The sequence below is a fragment of the Catharus ustulatus genome, chromosome 2 (assembly GCF_009819885.2).
Source record: "Catharus ustulatus isolate bCatUst1 chromosome 2, bCatUst1.pri.v2, whole genome shotgun sequence".
NCBI classification, from domain to species: domain Eukaryota; kingdom Metazoa; phylum Chordata; class Aves; order Passeriformes; family Turdidae; genus Catharus; species Catharus ustulatus.
In genome coordinates this window covers 31080862-31101294 of record NC_046222.1, presented here as the reverse complement: position 1 = coordinate 31101294, position 20433 = coordinate 31080862, and the positions used below count along the sequence as shown (strand labels likewise).

Here is a 20433-nt window from a genome sequence, read left to right as displayed (position 1 = left end):
CTCCTCCCTGGGCACCAGGGCAAATAGACTGTCCTGTGTGTGGGCTGTTGGCACTCAGTGTTACCCAGTGCTGACGTGCATGCAGCTCTATTGCAAGCAGAGGTTGTGTCTAAGCCATGACAGCCCCCTCCACATCCCAGCCCCATTTTAGAAAGCTGTGCTGTGTCTTTTATTAGCCTGTTGTGTTTCCAGCTGCTCTGATAAAGAGAAGGAGGCACAAATTACAACTATCTAATTCAGTGCACCCAGGTAGGGCTGCCTAAGCTTGAAACCTGTGGTGCTGTTAAGTGGTCAATTCAGGTGGAGGCCTGCTGGAGAGGCAAGTTAGAGCGAGCAGGAAACAACAACTGCCCGGGGGTGTTAAAAGCGTCACTGCTGCTACATCTGTAACCTTGATTCTGTTCCTCGTGTGTCACAGCTCTGGGGTTGGGCATGATTGAAAAGCCAGTCAGCCGAGCCTGTTTCCACTTAGCTCACAGGAGCTGGCCGGTTTTGTTCTCAGGGAACGAAGGTGTCTTGGGGAGCTCCATGGAGCCATTGGCTGCTGTCCTTTTACACCACCCAGCCATGCTGTGAGCTCTGCCCAGCTGCCTGCAGAGAACCCTTCCCCAGGACCAGGCTGTTCCTTTCTGCCTGCAGTGGCGAGTCAGGAGCGCTGATTCAACTCATTTACTTCTTTACTGTTTTTGCTGGCCATTTCCATAGAGCAAGAAATGAAATCACAGAAACTGCTGCCCCTCTTCCAAGGTCCTGCTGACAGCTGTGTGTTCTCCTATCACTGTTCATTTTCCAAAGCAAGTGCACATTTTCGTGTTTATATCCTAGTGATCAGAGCAGCTACATGATGACTTTACAGAGTAGCAACTGCAATGTTTCCATCTCCACACATACTGGGGTGTCATTTTAAATGTCTGTAAAAGAGCTGGGAAATAGGGTAAAACTTGAAGAAAACTCTCTCTTCCAGCAGTCTGTTAAGCATTTAAATAGAACAAAAACATAGCAGAGGTTAATAGGTAAAATACTTTCCTCTTTCCTTTTTAGTTCCTCCACAATTAAATGCATCTTCCCCATAAATTCATGTATAAACTCAGGTAGGCAAATACAATTTTTCTTGTGAGAAAATAAGAGAAGGAAAAAAAATCCTTTTCTGCAATGGCACATGGGAAATAGTCCTTATATATATTAAGAAAAAAACAGAAAAGACTGATTTCCCTTAAAAAAATTAGGTAATCCTTCAATTATTCCCTAAGGCATAATTTAAACTGGATTCTGAAAACATTTCTCATAGCTTTGGAGAATAATAGGAACTTTCTCAGTATTTAAAATGTTTCTCTTCCATTCACTTGAATGGTATTAACAGGAGTCACAAATACTCTAAAAAAGAAGAGGTATAATTCTTGCCCATTTCTACTGGTCATTCTGCTTGAACATTAACATTTATTATTGAGATTTTTTTAGGATGCCTCCTTTGCTTTTTTTTTTGTTAGTCACATTAGGATATTTGGACTTTATACCTTAGAAAACCTTAGATAAGATGGAGGGATTAGAAAGAATGGATACCCAAGGGTGAGAACTTACTGCAGTTCAGTGAATGCAGGTGGGAAGTGAGAATTCCTGAAGAAGACAGCAAAGGCTATTGTACCTCTTTCAGCAGTTTCTTCAAGCTATGAATTAATCTGTGAGTTTTCCATGGTAATTATAATGACACAGATAAATGTGGAATGTTTGAAGGAAAAGATTAATTGTAGGGGATGTAGGAGGAAAGGCAGAATGTGAGGAAGTGCTTCTTTTTGCCTATTTATTCCTTGAAAGAAGAAATGAAGAATGCTGCTTGTTTTATGCATACCTCAGACCCACTAATTGTAGCACTCTCATTGTGTGTAAATCTACAGTCCTGTTAAAATACAAGAAGGAATGTCTCTTCATATGTGCCCTGGAGATGATGAAGGTTTCAAGTTTCCCTGAAGATAGGGATAAAATGATTAACTACCTGAGACTAATGCAGTCCCAAATTGAGGTAGACGTTTTTGCAGTGATTATGATGATCTCTTTTTGTGACCTTGTCCTCTGAGGGATTTTTTTATAATCAAGAATCTTTCCCATTGAATAATCTTACCAATTATTAAAACACAATGAGGAGTGTACTTTCCTCAACAAAACTTTTCAGCTGTGTGGTTGAAAGCCCTTAGACAGAAAGTAAAAATGCTTAGCATTCTTTAAACCAGCATTTCAGAAAGCACGGTTATTCATATCTGAAGCTATAGTAATGAGTGACAGCATTACAGCTTTAAAGAGTTCTTAGGACAGTTATTGGTGAGTTTGCTGCCTAGAATTTCAGAGATGCTTGTTCCTGACAGAGAAGCTGATGGGAGTTCTGGTTATAGAGCATTAGAGCTGTCAACCTGTTAATCATTATAATAATTCTGTTTTTTTCTGTCTCTACTCTTGCTCATAGGATCAGGCAGCTAAAGATAAAGCCATGCAGAGTATGGCTACAATGTCATCTGCCCAGATTATCTCTGCAACTGCCTTCCATAGTAAAATGGCCTTGCCTGGTCTCACACGACCAGCCTACCCTGCTGTTTCTGGGGTGAGTGGATCAGTGCCTTGGTGGAGTTTTGAGAATACTCTAGTATTTAAAAGGATGTTAGGACTTGCTCAGGAAAATCCTGAGAACTGAGAAAGAATAGACCAAAAGGCATTATCTGTGTAGAATAAAGGTGTCATGTAGCTACAACAGTTTTGTCCAATTCTTTGCTCACACTGATATAAAACAATAGAGTTTTACTATGTATTTTTTTTTAATGATACAAGGGAGAGAACAATCAGTTCCTTTGGATTTTCATCTGTCTGAAATGTTTTTAAGTGTCTGTATCACTTTCTTAGTCCAGCGTCTTCTTGGAATAAATCTGCTTGGGCCGTCCTGACCCTTTCTCAAGTTTATATTTCCCAATCTTATTCTCAGCACTTTGATCACATGGCCCTTACATAAAATCCTTAATAGAGAAGGTCTGTCAGCATCTCCATACCTATCAGCTGTGCCTAGTGAGCATTTGTTGAGCATTGATTTCTTCCAAAACAACTCCAGTGGAACTTTCCTGAGGAAAATGGTCCTTCCAAGAGAGTGAGCATCATAAAAGCTTTGGCGATGGAAGCACAAGGTGCATGCATAATATTTAACATTAGAGATCACTTTTGGGTCAGTTTCTAGTAATGTGTAGAATGAAAGAAAAAAGATCAGTCAGCATCTCCACAAGAATAAAACCAGGAATATAGAAAGAAGAGAGAACTCATTCACATCCTTAAAGGTCTGGGAGCTTGCAGTTTGTTTCTTCAGAGAAGAGCAAGCCTTCCTTTTCATCTTTGTTGTAAGAGTGGTGACTTTTGGCAATGTGTTGTTCTCTTGCAGTTTTGGCAAGGACCATTGCCAGGCCAAGCTGGATCTTCCCAGGAGTAAGTATTCCTTCATGTGAGCATTCAAAGCAGGTGCTTCTGCTGCTTTCTCTGCTGCCTGAGGAACACCATTAGCTATTACAAGATCTGTGGAACGCTAAGACCTTCATTTTTCTTACAGTAGTGTTAAAATGGATCTGAGCTCTCCTGAAAGCTGTGTTTACTTATGGGTGTTGAATGTCTCTGAATTTGGGCCTAAAAGTCTAAGAGGCATCCAGCCCAGACCTATATCCACTTGCATAGATATAAAACTACTTGTAGTAGAAGGATAAATAAATGGCACCAGTGTATTAAGAGGCTGATAGGGATCTCGGAAAAGCAAGTCTAGAGGGAGGGCTTGCTGAACACCTGCCGGGAAGTTTTAATCTGTCCAGTCCTGGCCCCTTACTGCTTTCTGATCTTTGCCCATGACCCTTTCTTGCCCACACAGAAAGATAATTTCCAAAAGACATTTATGCCACTTTCTCCCTGAGGAGAAATACTTGATCTTATCCATGGAAACAGTTGGTGAAGAAGACTTTTTTGTTTGGTTGGGTTTTTATTAACCACATCTCTTTGTGTACTTCTGTAGCGTGAAACCTTTTTCTCAACAACCTTATGCTGTACAGCCTCCACTTCCAATACCAGGTAGGTAAGGAAATGTAGTTCCTTCCTTTGAAATTGTGTTCCACCTTCAAAAACTGCCAGCACTCTAAAAAATCTTGGAAGTTAATTTAAAAAAACAAAACCAATTGAAACATTTCAGTGAGTCAAAATCATTTTTTATATTATTTCCTCTTATTACCTACTGCCATCCTTTTACTGGGAGTGCTGAAGCTTTTAAATTTTATTTTACAAAACTTTTCTTCCTGTTTTATATTGGTTGTATTGTTTTGGTTTTTTTTACCTCCTAGCTCAGCAGAAAATAAAAGTTTACATATCTCCACTGGTCTTCTACCATGCTTCATGTTCTAGGACACTGTTCTCTGTCACAGCATGATTGCATTCCTAATGTCTCATTAAGGGGAATAACAAATGTCTTTTCCTTCTCAGCTTCCCCATTTTGAGAGATTAACGGTGACATCTCATTCTGATACTAAACAGTTTATTTCACTGCTCCTTTAAGGCTCCATCTAAGTCCTCTTAAAATAGCTGAAAATGTTTTCTCTGGTGCCAAACATGGGTAGTTTGTCTTTTACATCATGACTCCTGGTAGTGCTGTCTCAGCAGAGGGTGACTGACAAGCCATTTAGAGCACAGGTACACTGAGGATCTTGTGAATGACATTTTTGCATGATGAATGAAGTCATAAGAAAATTATGAGTCAACTGTGACAGTAGGTGTTCTAATGGAAAGCTACTGCCATTTTTTTCTAAACTATTGTTATATAAATCCTGTGTGCTTAGGGTTTGAATCTCCTACTGGCCTCTCACCTTCCCCATCAGCACCAGCTTGGCAAGGACGAAGGGTTGCTAGCTCCAAACTTTGGATGTTAGAGTTCTCTGCATTCTTGGAACAACAACAAGACCAAGACACAGTAAGAAACACACCTTGCTTCTACCCCTCATTAATTTAGCATCCTCGGACAGCTCCTGTTCATCATGAATGTGTTATACTACTCTATATGTATGGAAATACTTGCTTTACTGCTCTTCAGAGAATAGAAAGGCATCCTTGGGAAACTTATCCTCTTAGAGGATAAGTAGTGATAGAACCCTATCTGTGCAATGTGCTTCTGGCCTCCCTGTCCAGGATCATGGGCATTCATACAACAGAGCCCAAGGCACTGAGGTCATAAGCCCCTGCCATGCTATTTTGGCTGTCCTGTCCAGCCTTGTAAGTTAGACTCCAATATAGAACCCCAAATCAAAAGTTGCTAAGATCACATAAAACAATATGTTTCTCTGGTGTGCTGAGAACTTAAAATTGGTGGTAACTGTGGTGAATTTGCATCAATGTATTTCCACAGCGCCACCTATGAAATGGAAGTAGTAAGATTTGTCTCTCTCACTAAACCTTTTGATTCTGCATCTTGAGATGTGCTCTGGTGATGGGCTGAGATAAGAAAGTTCAGAAAAGATAGCATTATTTGCCTGGGGTTTATCTGCTGTGGGGTTTCAGGCTCTTCATAGGACAGGAGCATCGATGTTTGACTGAGTGACCTGTCACAGGTAACACTCTTATCTTAGGTTATTTCAGACTATATTGCAGCACCATGAGACAATGATTTAGGAGTGAATATAGGAAGAAAAAAACCCAACAACAGTGTTTCAGAGAAGGAAGAAGCATGAATGTATTGATAGGAAGGAAAGAACAGCATGAGCTGGTATTAGCAGAGATGTTATTATTGATTTCTTCTGCTCTTTTAGAAAATGCTATCAAATCTTCATTGACTTCCAGTAGTCTTCTGTGAAGGACAATGGATGTACAGTATGTGTTGAATGGTACTGAACAATTTTCTAATCCGTGTTTTCCCTCTTCTTGCAGTATAACAAACACCTGTTTGTGCACATTGGACAGTCGAGCCCCAGCTACAATGACCCCTACCTCGAGGCAGTGGATATCCGGCAGATCTATGACAAGTTCCCTGAGAAGAAAGGGGGCCTGAAGGAGCTCTTTGAAAGGGGGCCAGCTAATGCCTTCTTCCTTGTCAAATTCTGGGTAAGAGAAGGGCCGTTTGTAGGGTACCCATTTGCTATGAAGTTTTTCACTTTAAAAGCTGTTAAAAAAATGCTGCCTCCCAACAATTTTTTCCCTGTGTAAGCAACTTAATACAACCACAACTGTGACTTTTCTTGACCCCACAAGGCACACTTTCTGGCCTGCAGCAAGATGTGTATTTCACATTGTCCATCTGTGAAGTTTTTCTTGGCTACTGTCTGCAGATTTGCTAATGATGACTTGGACCCTCTAGAATTTTTATCTATGTATAAGCAAAGAATTCAGAGGAAATTATTCTCTACACTCTTATGCATTCACTTCTCTGTGTTGTGTTACTCCTCAGTCAGAAGCAATACTTTTCCATCTCTTCTCCTGTCTCTGTGGCTGCATTTTGTGTTATCCAAGTACTAATAATTTACAAATGCATACTTACTGCTGGTAGAGCAAAAGATAAGAGGAACATATAATGAAATTGGATTATGCTGATAATATATTACTGAAATGACTTCTGGTAAATTGGCAGAAATCAGCCTGGCAAAAGCTTACTCACTCAATTTGGATTTTTGTGATTTAACTGAAATTTTGCAAAAACTGTGCCATTGTGCTTCAAGGTACAAACAAAATAGCTTTGGTGATTGATATTATCATAAGAATTACAAAATTAAAAATAATAGTAGCTCAGGGCAGCTCTACTGTAGATGGCTGAGAGAACGTGTAATGGGATTTGGAGCCTTTCACCTGGAGTTTTACCACATTATTCAACCTCAGGTCAGAGTGAGATGATGAAAAATGAGCTTTTATATCTCATTCCCTTCATACAAAGTGGTGCTAGAAAGCTTCCTCCTGACTGGTGCTTTCAGAAGGAAGAGTTAAGTGCCTTGAGATGCAACTTCCCACATGTCCCAAGCCTAGCCTTTCCAGAAATGAGTTGGAGAATGTTGACTGGCAGTCTTCTTCTCAAGTGTCTGTCCCTAGACCTTTGGTTGCTGATGATTTTTGGGGATACATAATTTTATTACCTGTAGACTCTGTGCTACTGAGCTGGGCCCTTCATGGGATTAGCTCCTGGCAAAGTACAACAAAGCCTGCCTGGGGTGCTCAAAATAAAAGGTGAAAGATCAGCTCTGTTCTGGCTGGGAGAGAAAACAGCACCTTGCTGAGAAGCTTATCCTTTGACAGGGCACCCTTTGGAAAGGTATTGATTGGCTTTTGTGCTTTGGAAGTTTCAAGAACCAAAAGGAAGAGCTTAGAGGGAGATGTTACATAGAGAGAATGAAACACTTGGAACTCCTTGACTTGAAGAGAGAGAAATCATGAAATTGTGATCTGATGCAACTGTGATTTTATTTATCAGAATTGACAGTGTGCTTTTCTGCTTTTGTGGTTCAGTTTGGGGATTGTGGTAACTTGGTTTTTAATATCAGAAGTATAAGTGTGGCCTATGCACCATGTCAGATCAACCTTTATCAGGGTTTTGAAAGATTTAGATGATGACATGTCATCAAGTTGGGCTCTTTCTGTTCCCACGTGAGGTGTCCGGTGTTCAGAGGGTATCAGCTCACTGGAATTTGGCTTGATTTAAGAGATGTGACATAGGACTTGAAACATCTTTACTTCAATGTGTGCACAATATGGTGGGGCTCTGCAACTCTATACTTACAAGGACAGAAATATTTCTGGGCTTGGTTTAGTATTTTGACTGTCTGATTCTTTTTTTGGTACCCTTGCATTGCTGAATCTTACCTGGAGTTAACATCAGGTTTTATTGGTTACAACATTACAGCTTGTCAATAGACAATAGGCGAAGTTAGAAATAGGCAAGGTTTATGAGACAAGTCATTAATTAAATGAAAGCTTCTAAGACTTTAAAGAAACAAACAATCAAAGAAACAAACACTTCTCACAGATAAGGCAATATGATTAAAACAAAAAAAGAAAATTAGATTTCAGCAGAAATTTTTATATCCGTCTGCATTTTCATACTTCTGTAAGAGTATGTGCTAGAGTGCTTTTTCATTTTGCTGTCTGATAGCTCTGGACAAATACATAAACATACTATTGATGTTCAAAAATGTACTGATAAAGCAATTACAGTAATTTCATGAATATAAGCCGCACCATTTTGACTAAGATTTTGCTCCCAAACCGGAAATGCAGTTTATACTCAGGAGTGGCTAATATGTGAATAATTTTCTGACATTTACAACCCCAGAAGTGCCAGCCAGGGTGCCGAGCGAGTACCTGCCAGTAAAAACTGGCATTTTGTGATTGTTACAAATTGTTACTCTGTTGCACCATGGGTGGAGCCTGGCTCCCTGCAGGCAGCATAGGGTGTGGGGAGAGAGGCGGGAGAGCTCTCTCCTTCCCTCCTCTGCTGCAGCTCGGGGGAGAGACGGGGGGGGCCCCGTGCTGCCATTGCCGCGGCTCGGGAAGGAGGCAGGGGCCCCGTGCTGCCATGGCTGCGGCTCGGGGAGGAGGCGGGGGGCTCCGTCCCCACCTGCCTCCACCGCCATGGGAGCGGGGGGGGCTCCGTCCCTACCTGCCACCACGGGGCAGCGCGGGCCAGGGCGAGCAAGCCCAGAGGCGGCAGCTGGCCCCAAGCGGCCCCGCTGAGCGGCAGCGCCGGGCTGGGCCACCTGGCCCCGTCGGCAGCCCCGAGCGGGCTGAGCCTGCACAGCCCCAGCCAAGCCAGTAAACCCCGCCCTGCCATGGTTCTGTTACTAATTGGCAACTTTGTTGCACGCGGGTCCTCGCTGCGAACGACAGAGCGGCTTATACTCAGGTGCGGCTTATTTATGGACAAAGAACGAAATATTTGCCAACACCCAGAGATGTGGCTTATACTCAGTGCCGCTTGTATTCATGAAATTACTGTACTACACCATTGAATTAATAGCATCATTTTAGGATAAAATGGTGAGTAGAATACTTGAAGGGATGTTTTGAGACACAAAGATGTGACCAGTTTTTCAGAGGTTCTGGGTGGAAGTTGTGGTTGCAGGTGGCAAAGACTTTTAAAAAGCCAAGGAATGAGTAAGTTGGGGTTGTGTATCTGCAGTTTGAGGCTTGAAGGATCTGAGGCATGAACCTGCCATTGCTACAGTAGCTACTGAATATACCAGATGATCTGTTGTGTACCAGAGGCCTAATTCTAAACACCAGGGTTGAGGTTTCTTGACCTCAGTGGTAGCACTGAGGATCTAGTATGACTGAGAAAGAGATGTTTATGTTTGTTCAAAATGATCTGTATAATAGCTAAGAGTTAACAGCTGGTGAGTTTGATAAGCAACGTTTGCAGTGTTTGCAATTCTTCCTTGATTTTTGGCACTGGGAATTTGGTACAATGAACTAATTTTCAGACTTGGGCTGGCAAGTTGTGTATGACATCTGTGTGACATTTCTCTGTGCTCCAAGTGCATTCTAGCACACGATAATGAATGTGAGACATCAGCCTGCCAACACATGGGCAGAGGCAGCCCTGCTCTTTTCCAGGCTAATATTATCTCTACCACCTGTTCCTTGCTTCTCCCCGTGAACTCCTCCTATATGGATCGTATAATAGTTTGGGGAAGAGGCATTCTCAGGGCTTTGCATGCTAGTAGAATGGTGCACTTGGATCTTGGGAGCTTTCAGAAGTTGTGACACTCTGCATGGAAGGACAGAAGGAAAGTGACAAACCAGGAAATTCAGGACAGGTAGTACTTCTGTACAGCTATCTGTAGAGACATGAATCAAGGGGAATTTCTTGGGATCCCTGTCCTGCCTGTGCAGAGTATATGTAGTGCAGTAATTTCATGATTATAAGCTGCACCATTTTTGACTAAAATTTTGGTGCAAATCCAGAAGTGCGGCTTATAATCAGGTGCGGCTTATATATGGACAAGAACGAAAAGCTGCTGTTTTAGTTTGGAGGACAGGTGTCTGCTGAGAAAAGGCAGGAGCTTCTCTTTGAAATGGAGAATGTAAACCCCCTCCCTCCAAATTATTATAATTTTGAAAATTAAGGGGCTTTTCAGGCAAAGATATGGGAATTAGGAATAACAGTTCTTTACTAGGGAAATTAAAATAGAAATACAGTACTACAAAGAAACAAGCTCCAAGCCCTGACAAAGTCAGAGCACAACCTGGACACCTCGTCAGGCAGGATGTTGGTAGCAGTCCCATTAAATGGTGGGTGCAGTCCTTTTGTAGTGACAAGATGTGGTTCAGTTGAAGCAGGGTCCTGTAGAAGGTGCAGTTTCCCTCCAGAGGTCCAGTGGTGATGTGGAGAAATCCAGTTTTCCTCTGGAGTCCAGTGGAGAAAGAGGGCTCCCTTAGTGTCCCAAACCTCTGTTTTTATCTTGGTAGAAATGTTGGGCTCTTCCCCCTGGCTGGAGCAACTTCCAGTGGGATGAAGTAATTTTATCAGTCACACAGTGGGACTCAATGGGCCATTAGCAGACAATGACTTGCTGGAGGACGGATGGGTTGTGAAAAGATAAAGAACAATACCCTGCAGTGGTTTCAATGGATGGCCCATTAGCAGAATACCTCCCATGGAGATAAGGATCACCGCCCCCAGCCTCAATAGAGGGTGATAGAACAGATACCTTTTATCACACCCTGTATTGTAACTCAAGACAGTTGCCGACACCCCAGACATGCAGTTTATAATCAGGTGTGGCTTATAATCGTGAAATTTACTGTAATTTCTTTTTGGTGATAGGCAGTCCAAATTACTGAGCGTCTTTCAGCTAAATGAAATGTACTTTTGTGGCAAAGTGATGAAAGAGGTGGGCTGGAAACTGCTGTCCTGCACTTGGCTTCTCCTGTCACAAGCAAATCCAGTCAAAACAGCAGCAGTGCAAATTGTTGTCAGCACCCTTCTTGCCCACTTTCAATCGTGAAACTGCCTGGAGAGCAAGGAATGGCAATTGTGGTATCCATGTCCATTTTGTTCTTGGTACTCTGAGGCAGCAAACAAGACAGCAGCTAGAAGTAGGGAATTTTATGATTTTTGCAACACATTAATTTCACCTGCCATCACCCGCACCACCTCCAGTTGCTGCCTTATGTAAGGGAGACTCTGCCACTGGCACTTCTTCCACCCAAAGTTGTCCCCCACAGTGTTTCCAACAATGTAGAGATAATTGGCAGCAAAAGGTAGATTCAAAGACTGAATTGCTGAGGAATTTTAAAAAGAATCTTTTCCAGAGATGGAGGGAGAGAGTCAGCTATTTACTTGTGGAGGGCTACTATGCTCTTCCCGGAACAAATCTCTTATTTTCCATCTAGAACTCTTGTCTTCTAGGTAATTTAAACATTCTGCTTATTTCTCTGGAAAGGAGGAAGTCTCAGATGTTCCCCCCAAGCTGGCAGATTCACTCTTGCATGCAGTATGTGAGTATCTGAGATGTGCTGTATCACAGATATCTCAGTGACTGTAGTTTCAGTATGTTTGGAAGCCATCAGGTAAGTTGTGGATAAGTGTGTCATCTGTGCTGAGCTTGCACAGCAAGTTGAACATATCCCAGACACATAGAATTTCTACTATGCCAGAGCGTGCACAGGTTTTTGCATCTGGAAGTTCTTGGACAGAAAGCAAGAATCCTGATTTTGTCAGATAAAGTAGCATGGTCCAGTTGGTGGCTCATAACTCAGATTTAGCTTGTAATATGCCTCGTTTATTTGATCTTCTACCTTTGCCTGTAAGAGAGACTGAGAACAGCTGTTGAATGCTGGACACCACCCAACAGCCTGAATGCTGCTGCTGCCCCCGCAGTCCCACCCTGTTCTAGTAGTGGCAAGTAGGAGCCTGGGGGGCCAGGCAGCTCATCCCCTCAGTGAGACTTTTCTAAATCTTGCCTAAGTCTCCTTTGGCTGCCTGGGTTGGAGTAGGAATGTATTTAAGACTCATCTCATTTGTTGTTGGACATACTAGGGCATTTGCCAGAGAGGAGTTGAGCACCTGGGTTCTAGTCACATGCAGTTACATATTAAAAAATTCTATGCATTCCCAAACTACTAAGTGAAGATTTGGCCTCCTCCTTGATGGAGTTCTGGGAAGATGAATTTCCTTTGAATCATAGTCACTATTATTCCCTTGCATCTTTTCAGGGTGGAATACACTGGACAGAGTTAGTCAGATCTGTCTCTGCTCACCTCGGGTGCTCACTCCAGCACTGGATGTGCTTTGACACAAGTTTTCTTTAGAGAAGCAATGTAGTCCTATGGTCTAGGTATTGTGAAGAGCACACAGGAATCTAGGTGTAACTCTAGGCACAGGAATCTAGCCATAGTGGTTTTAGATGTTAAGCTAAATTGCAGTAGCTCTTCTGGCCATTATGGTCTTGTCCTCATGCAATCCTGAGAAGTTTAACTGCATCCTTTCATGAATTATCCCAGTGTGCTGTTCACATTTAGAAGTTAATTTGGCTATGGCAGATTACAGTGTTCTTCCTCTTGCCTTGTCTTCCTTCAGGAGGTAATCATCTCCACAGCAGAGAAAGCTAAGAGATTGGAGTTCCACTCCTGAGTTGTTCCTTGTCTTGTATTCATGTACACCATTGCTATTTTCAGTTCACATGTATAAACCAGGTTGCAAATAGTTCAAGAGTGTGTGTGCTAAATAATCTCTGGTACAGGGAGAGTGCCTTGAGAAAGTGGGAACCAGCAGCTGTAAATAACTGAAAAAGCTGTAATTGTAAGGCCAGCAGTGTCTGGTGCTCCAGCTCTATTCTGCAAACATAAACTGAAATCCCCAGCAAACTGCTACTATCATGCTCTGGAGTTGCTGAAATTCCATGTATGTACGTTTATGAGACCTGCAAAGGTGACAGGAGGTGAGTATGCAGCTCTTGGTGACTGATCACTCCACACTGACTGTCCTAGCCCATAATATGGGACAAGCTTTAGAATTAAAAGTGTGGTGTAAATGTGAGGGAGTTCCAGCAGGATCCCTTGCATGCTCCACTGCAATAGGGCTTCCAGGAACCTTATGGTACGTAATGTCAGTGAATAGTGATGGCTCCTTAATTCCAACAGTATTACCATAGTTTTGCCATTAATGTTGATTAATTGGGTGTTAATTGGCTGTGAAATTCTAGTCTGACTTTCTTATGGGAGGCTTGTCAAACTGTGTAGAGTGGCTTCTTAGGGCTAGTGAACCTTTTCTCATTAAGTGGAACTAGCACCTTTCTGCTTTGCCTCGTATTGAGTGCATTTATTTTTAAATTTTACCAGTGAGTCTTTTGGAGAGTGTAACCTCAACTTTACTAGTAAGACCCTGAAAATGTTTGTCTGGTGCTGCAGTGAGAACCTCTGCTGTGTTTATGTAGCAGTGGCCTGACCAACCTCTGTAGCCTTGACCCTTTGTTCTTTTTGACTCAGTGGGACAATTTCTTTGGAAGAGCGGAATCGAGTCCATACATTGTGTTTATCACTCCCAAGGGAAATAGCTGAAAAATATTGTGAAGGACTCCTAGTCTAGTTCCTCTCTGGACAAGGGAAGAAATTATTCTTTATTCAGACAGTTGGAGTGTGAGTGAAATAACACAGTTAGTTGCATTGACATGGAAGTGAGTATTACGATTATTAAAGTACAGTAACTTGAAAAATCTAATCCAGAATGGAGTAATACTGCTGTTCTCTAATACAGGTACTTTTGTGGTAAAAGAAAGTAGCTGCATAGCTGCAGTTATTTAATACCGAAGTCTTCAGCAGGGCCATAATAATTCACTAGAATAATCTGTCCTGCCTTCTGCTATCCCTGTTGCCACCCATCCTCTCAACACACATTCTCTGTTTGAGCACACACAAGTGTTTCTGAATCAGACCACAGAAACTGATCCCACCTAAGTAGTTTACTGAGCAGCATCTCAGTGAGCCTTGTAATGCAGCTACAGAAATGTATGTCAGTACAGTAGGAATGGGGAAGTACAAACTGCTCTGGAAGAGTGAGACTGTTCTCTCTTGGGTCCGGACAAGCCTGGCATCATCATAGTACAACTCTGAGGTGCAGTTTCTCAAGAGACTCAAGCCAACTCGAGTATGTGTTGTGATAAAAATAGGCAATCTTTGTGCCCTCATCTTTTGTGGTGCCACAAAGGCAGCAGCAAGCGCACGTGTCTACAGAAGGGATGAAAACTTGACTGTCACTTTTTAGACTGACCTAAACTTTCGTAAAGTTGCTCCTTAAGACAACTAAACTAACTGTATTTACTAACTCATGGCAGATAAGAGGCAGGTATTTTGCATGGCAATGAAAGAGGGGCATTCATTATTGTGGTGGTCCAGTTTTACCACATTGCTTGTCCTTAGTGCTGCTCTAGATCTCAAATAAAAAACTCTTCATTGACATTGGTTAAGAAAACCCTGCTAGTATGGCATCTAATGCTGTCCTAGTCACACTGTGTTCACTGTAGCAGGAACGGTCTTCAGTTTCCTCTTCCCTTGGCTCAGCTGGAAGAATAAAATGCTCTGGAGCAGCCTGTGGGAACTGATCTTGCTTTTACACTGATGTAAATTAGTGCCTGGGCTTGTGGAGCACAAACAAGCTCTGCCCTTTCAGTTTTGAAGGGGAGGGAGTTGAGCTAGGCATTCCCTCACACCCGTAGTTTCTAGAGCTTGAGGGAGCCACCACTTGTTTCATGACTGTGGTTGGAATGACCCCTGGTGGAAGCTTCATACAGCCAGGATTTTTAGGAGTTGTGTCCCAACAGAAGGCTTCAGTTGGCCAGGCTTAGGCACCCACATTTGAAAACTGTGTCTGCTACTGGAGATGGATTTGAATTCAGGTGAAACTGGGCTGGATCCATCAGTAACCTACATTTCTTATGTTGCATCCTGTCTATTTACATTCTTTATATCATAGTATCTGAGCCTGATGTGTGTGTGTACTCACATATTCCTTTTCCCTGCTGTATCTTTTCCCTTACCTACATTCCTAGGGTGGAAATACTTTATTGCTGTTGCTTTACCATTATTTTCCTTCCTTGGTGAGTCAGCCCAGTCTAGCCCATCTGTTGCACTGCTCTGTCTCTGCAGTCTGCTCCACATGCTTTGTGAGTACCTCCAAGCTGTGTCATATGTTTTTAATCTTAAGAGGATATTCCACCAGATTTCCCCAATGTGTATGCAAAGCCACACCATTTTCTGAAGTGGAAATAGGATTTTATTCAATACTTTTGAGATTTCTCCTGCTTTCTCAATGCACAGTGGTTTGCTTAAGGAGCTGGGATACTCCCAATACTTTACTATCTTGGCTATGCAAGTTAATGGTGAGAAAAGGCCACAACCATCTATTGATAACCATCTGAATTTTTTTTTTTGTTCTTTTTTTGTCAGGCTGATTTGAATACCAATATTGAAGATGAATCCAGATCTTTCTATGGTGTTTCCAGCCAGTATGAGAGCCCAGAAAACATGGTCATTACTTGTTCCACCAAAGTGTGTTCCTTTGGAAAGCAGGTGGTAGAGAAAGTAGAGGTAAGAAGCAGACACCTGGGTGCGAGGCTCCCTCTGGCTGCTGTTTTGTCACTTCAAGTATTTGCATCCTGCCTTTGTATCTCAAGTCAAAATATATCTCATGATTCTTGTCAGGGAGATGGATGCCATAGATATAAGATCACTCAGCCTGCAAAATGGTCTTGTCATAGGATTTCACTGAAGATCTGCTAGTGTTTGCTACTTTTCCCTTAAATCTCAGTTTCTGAAGAGATGTAAATACATATGACTCTTAGCTCTGTTGATTCTCTGGGGTTTTTTGGGAAGCAAAGGAAAGCTAGCTAACAGATGTGTTTTGTAGTCAAGAAATGTAAAAACGTATAACCAACACCTCACTCTCATCAGTGTTTTTAAACAGATCATTTATAGACTATAGCTATTAACTTGACTGTAATAATTTACAAACTATAGTCTTATGGTTTTATTAGACCTAGAGGTTATACACTTACAGCTTGAGCAACACGTGAGCTTCAAGTAACTGGGTTATGCATGTAACTGGCATTGAAGAAATTCTTTTTGATGCCACATTCAGCTGCTAAGAGAGCTACTTTGACATGCCTCCTGATGCCCTGTTCCTCAAGGAACCAGAAGCATCTATGTGCAGAACACAGCCTGTTCTCATGTCAGCAGTCAGTTCAAGGTGCATCCTTCCCCACAAGCCATCTACAGTCACATGATAGACATGCCTGAAGTTGGGTTAAGTATTTGCAGATGGGATGGAGGGACTAAAGGAGGGTGTCATGGTGCAAGACCAAGCTTCTGGGTGAAAGAACGTTACAGGCATTTAAAGGTTTGCTATGAAATCATAAAATATGGTCTCAATTTCTCTTCAAAAGCAGATAAATATACAGGAGCTAAGGTGTGAATGTGAACAAAAAAAATCCTGTGTGTATCATTAGCTAGACCCCTTTCCTAGGAAGAGGGGGGGTGGAGGTGCAGAAATTCTATGTTCTCCCACACATGTTCCAGAAGGCTTTACTCTTTTTTAGCTATCAAGCATCTTGGGCATAGTATTACTATCATTACTTCCTGGTCTTGCTAAAACAGTAGTTCTTAACTTTTTCAGTTTATTCATACCTAGTATTTGTCCAGTAGAGATGCAGACTGTAGCTCAGGTGTCAATCGGTCTGTTCCTCTTAGCTACCTTTCACAGTGCCTTGAGGGTTTGCTGCTCAGAAGCTGGAATGTACCATTCTAAAAAAAACAAGAAATCAAGCCAAAGAAATTGGAGGACTGAAGTGGACTGACCTTTGTGCAAAATACTGTGGTCACTGTTCATAAAATTATTTAAAAGTGCCACTGTAATTTTTCCATTCTGAGTCCCTTTCCGTGATAGGGTCACTGATGTGCCAGCGTAGCCCCACATGCCCCTGTTGTGTTCTGCCTTGCAGACAGAGTATGCACGCTATGAAAATGGACACTATTCCTACCGCATCCACCGCTCCCCTCTCTGCGAATACATGATCAACTTCATCCATAAACTCAAGCACCTTCCTGAGAAGTACATGATGAACAGTGTGCTGGAGAACTTCACTATCTTACAGGTGGGAATTTCAGCTGTTTTCATTGCAACTTGGCAGCATGTAAGCACCATGCAGGAGTTCACTGTTGAGAGTCAAAGCAGATTTCCTTTTATAGCTCAGCATCTAATTGAACTTAGTCTTTCATGTGTGTTGCACTTCAAGACCATTTATGGAGCTCTAGAGATAGTAACTCATGCAGAGGAGCGGCAAAAGAATTTGAGAGACCTGGGTAAGAGAAAGAGAAAACAAAAAAAATAAAGGAAGAGTTCATGAGGCAGAGAGACAAAGGAAGAAAAATGATGAAAAAGTCAGTGAAGGAAATGCTCATTCCACTATTTCACAAATATTGAGATCCTTTCTGTCCCCTGGCCCTTTTTGCAAGGTAAAAAAAACCCACAAGGGCACTGTTGAGTGGCTAAACACTCATAAAATTTTTCTGTGGGAAGAGTTCTTCACTGACAGTGTTAGGGGAGAAAGAAAGCAGTTTCCTCAGGACCATCCGGGACCTGTGCAGAACATAGAGACATGCAAAGGAAGGGGGATGTTGTGGGTAAGCTCTGTGATATCATCTGAATCACTGCAGCCTCTTGGTAGGTCAGGATTACAAGGCTACAGCAATTAGACTTTCGTTAGTGTTTCAGGCTCAGCTGCAGCCTAAATTTGGGAAAGGGCAGACAGCTTAAAAGGTAGATTTTTCTAATAGACTGAAATCTGTTTTCATCTCTGTAAGAGGCATCACAGATCTTTGCCCAGAGAACGTGAGGCTGGGTAAGTAGAAGAGATGCTGGTGGTTGTATGAAAGACTGGAAATCAAAGTAATTTTCATTCCATTCTCTGAAGATCTTTGGTAACTGTAGGCAGCTCATTTCACTGCTCTGTGGCTCAGACACATCAGCTGTAAAACACAAGGTTAATAATATATGTCACAGGGCATTAAAAAGTTTACTCTTTCGTGTTTGTATTAAGATTTTACACATCTGGAAGAAATAAGGAGTATGAATTCTGAGAGTTCTTTTAGACAAGCAAAAGCATGAGGGGGCAGAGACAGGTAGATGGAAGATTTGTGTGCTGCAATCCATACTGGGGAACATTGTAGCTGCCTTCTGCATGTTTCATTCCTCAGTCAGGTCAGCATTGCCTATAAATTCTAAGAAAAAAGCTATCACATAGTTATACTTCCTCAGGGGCTTTGTGTTTCGAGAAATCTCACGTCCTTCTGGCACTGAAGGCATATGTCCCATGTGGGTGCTGGCACACACTACCTTGCAGTCCTGTGAAAGATGAAAGTGCTGCTCCCTGAGCAGCAGCCTGAGCATTTCCCACTCCCCACCAGGGAGCTGAAAAATGCATAATGTAAGGCATGTTGGTAGTCCTCAGTCCCCACTGCCACCTTTGAGGCAAGTCTAATTATATTTTTTTCTAGACCCTTTTATGAGTTTAGATACCCCTAACCCCACAAGCATAATTTGTCTTGCTTTGCACATTTCTCTGGATCTAGAGCTCCCAAGATTTCAGAGCTCATTTTTCAGAAAAGGGCCTGGTGCCTTAGCACACCTGGGTGTGTATAACTCACCAGATCTTGCAGAAGAAGACTTCAACTGCAAATCAAATCATAAAGTAAGAAAAGAAAACATAATAGACCAAAATCAGACTGCTAAAATTAATAAGCAAGTTTGGAAACAGCTGTTTTCTTCCTGTTTTCACAAGAAAAATTGGGCTTTGGTATGGTACAAGCCTCCAACTGGAATGGTTTTCTTTTGCAGTTGAGTTTGTGCTACTGCTGATAAAAATCTGTCTCCTCCAGCAGGAGAGGACTTTAGCTATGGCACAAACTCAGGTGAAAGAATGTGCAAAGTTGTGCAGTGACAGAGAGAGGGAAGCTGAGCTAGGAGTTATAACAGCAATATTTACCTTGTCTCTGCCACATAGTGCATGCTGCAGAAACTAGGACTACACTGCTCCTTCACAATGCTGCTGACAGAGTCATGTTGTAGAGATAGTAAGGGTCCTGAGGGGCCATAGAAGGAAAAAAAAAGGAAAAATTGGGCTTCTGTAAGAATGCATAAGTGTAGCAGCCATCCTTCTCCCAGCATCTACAGTGGATGGAATGGGAGGTGTAATGGAGTCAAATCTGTAAGTCTCCTGTAAAAGGAGTTATACTCTCTAATCCTCATGTTCTGTTCCTACCACTGACAAACAGGAGCAGATGAAGGAAAACAACAGTCTGTGGTTGTGATATATCAATATATGTGTGAACAGGAGTGGGTGTGCCACAGGAGGGGGCCTCCATACCCAACAAACAGAGCAAAATGAGCTTTTCTTTGTGGAAACACTTTCCCTCTGCAACACCAGGGGTGGGAAGTAGAGAACCTGGTGGACTTGCTTCCACTGATGTGATCACTGCTGGGTCACAGTGGACTTCTCACAGTGGTCTTTGCTCACCTCCCTGTCTCTTCACTGCATTGTAGCTCTGAGGCTGCAGAAGTGCTTTGGTGTGTGGCCCAAGCTGTGTATTGATCCTGCACTTCTCTGCTCTTTGTCTATTACTGACCTTCTGTTTTATGTTAAATGTGTTGGAATATGTAAGCAGAGAAATAGCAGTTGCGATTTCAGCTTCTTCTCCTTTTCTGTCTAGGTTGTGACAAACAGGGACACACAGGAGACCTTGCTGTGCATAGCATATGTTTTTGAAGTATCAACTAGTGACCATGGTGCCCAACATCACATCTACCGGCTGGTGAAGGACTAGAGACTCTCTGCCCTGAGTTGTCCATGGAATGCATGTCTAAGAAAAAAGTCTGTGCTTGAACAACCCCTGCCCCTCCCCCCCAATACCAAACTGAAAAATAAACTGCAGATATTGTGTATTTTCAGAAAAGTACCTCTGAGCTGGTTTGTGATTGACAGAGTGAAGTTTCCATCTCCAGGTTTGTGCAAATGTGAAAAAGACTTGGAATCAAGAAAGCAGGCAAATGACTGCTTTAGGGTCTCACCACAATCAGCATCCTGCAAAAAGCATTTCCCACAGTGTACACTCAGGGTGTGATCACGCACACAAAAGGAGTGTATGCACCTGAGCATACAGGTGGGGCAGTGGCAATGGCAGCAGCTTCCACAACTGATCACATGTGAACAGGTTGAAAATGTTCATGCTACACCTGGTCTGAGTGTGTGCACTCATAAACAGTCAACACATGCACAGGCGTGGTTACCATACATTTATAGACATACATGGTCACATGCCTGTGTATAGAGGTTGAAGTTGTGCAGTCACAGGCTGATCAGCCTTGCTCTGTTAGGGGCTTGTTTCTTTTTCCCTCTCTTCCATGCATGA

General features: G+C 42.4%; 1 protein-coding gene across 2 annotated transcripts in view; it reads left to right on the top strand.

Moving 5' to 3' along the window:
- The window catches only part of TEAD4 (TEA domain transcription factor 4), a 51613-nt gene extending 31633 nt beyond the window's left edge, over positions 1 to 19980 (top strand). For both annotated transcript variants that reach the window (XM_033053432.1, XM_033053433.2), the window contains 8 exons: positions 2456 to 2590; positions 3410 to 3453; positions 4025 to 4080; positions 4839 to 4969; positions 5920 to 6093; positions 15418 to 15558; positions 16968 to 17120; positions 19735 to 19980. In XM_033053432.1, the coding sequence (XP_032909323.1) occupies positions 2456 to 2590; positions 3410 to 3453; positions 4025 to 4080; positions 4839 to 4969; positions 5920 to 6093; positions 15418 to 15558; positions 16968 to 17120; positions 19735 to 19848 (948 nt within the window). In that variant the 3' untranslated portion in view covers positions 19849 to 19980. The remainder of the gene's footprint in view (positions 1 to 2455; positions 2591 to 3409; positions 3454 to 4024; positions 4081 to 4838; positions 4970 to 5919; positions 6094 to 15417; positions 15559 to 16967; positions 17121 to 19734) is intronic.
- The last annotated feature ends 453 nt before the right edge of the window (positions 19981 to 20433 follow it).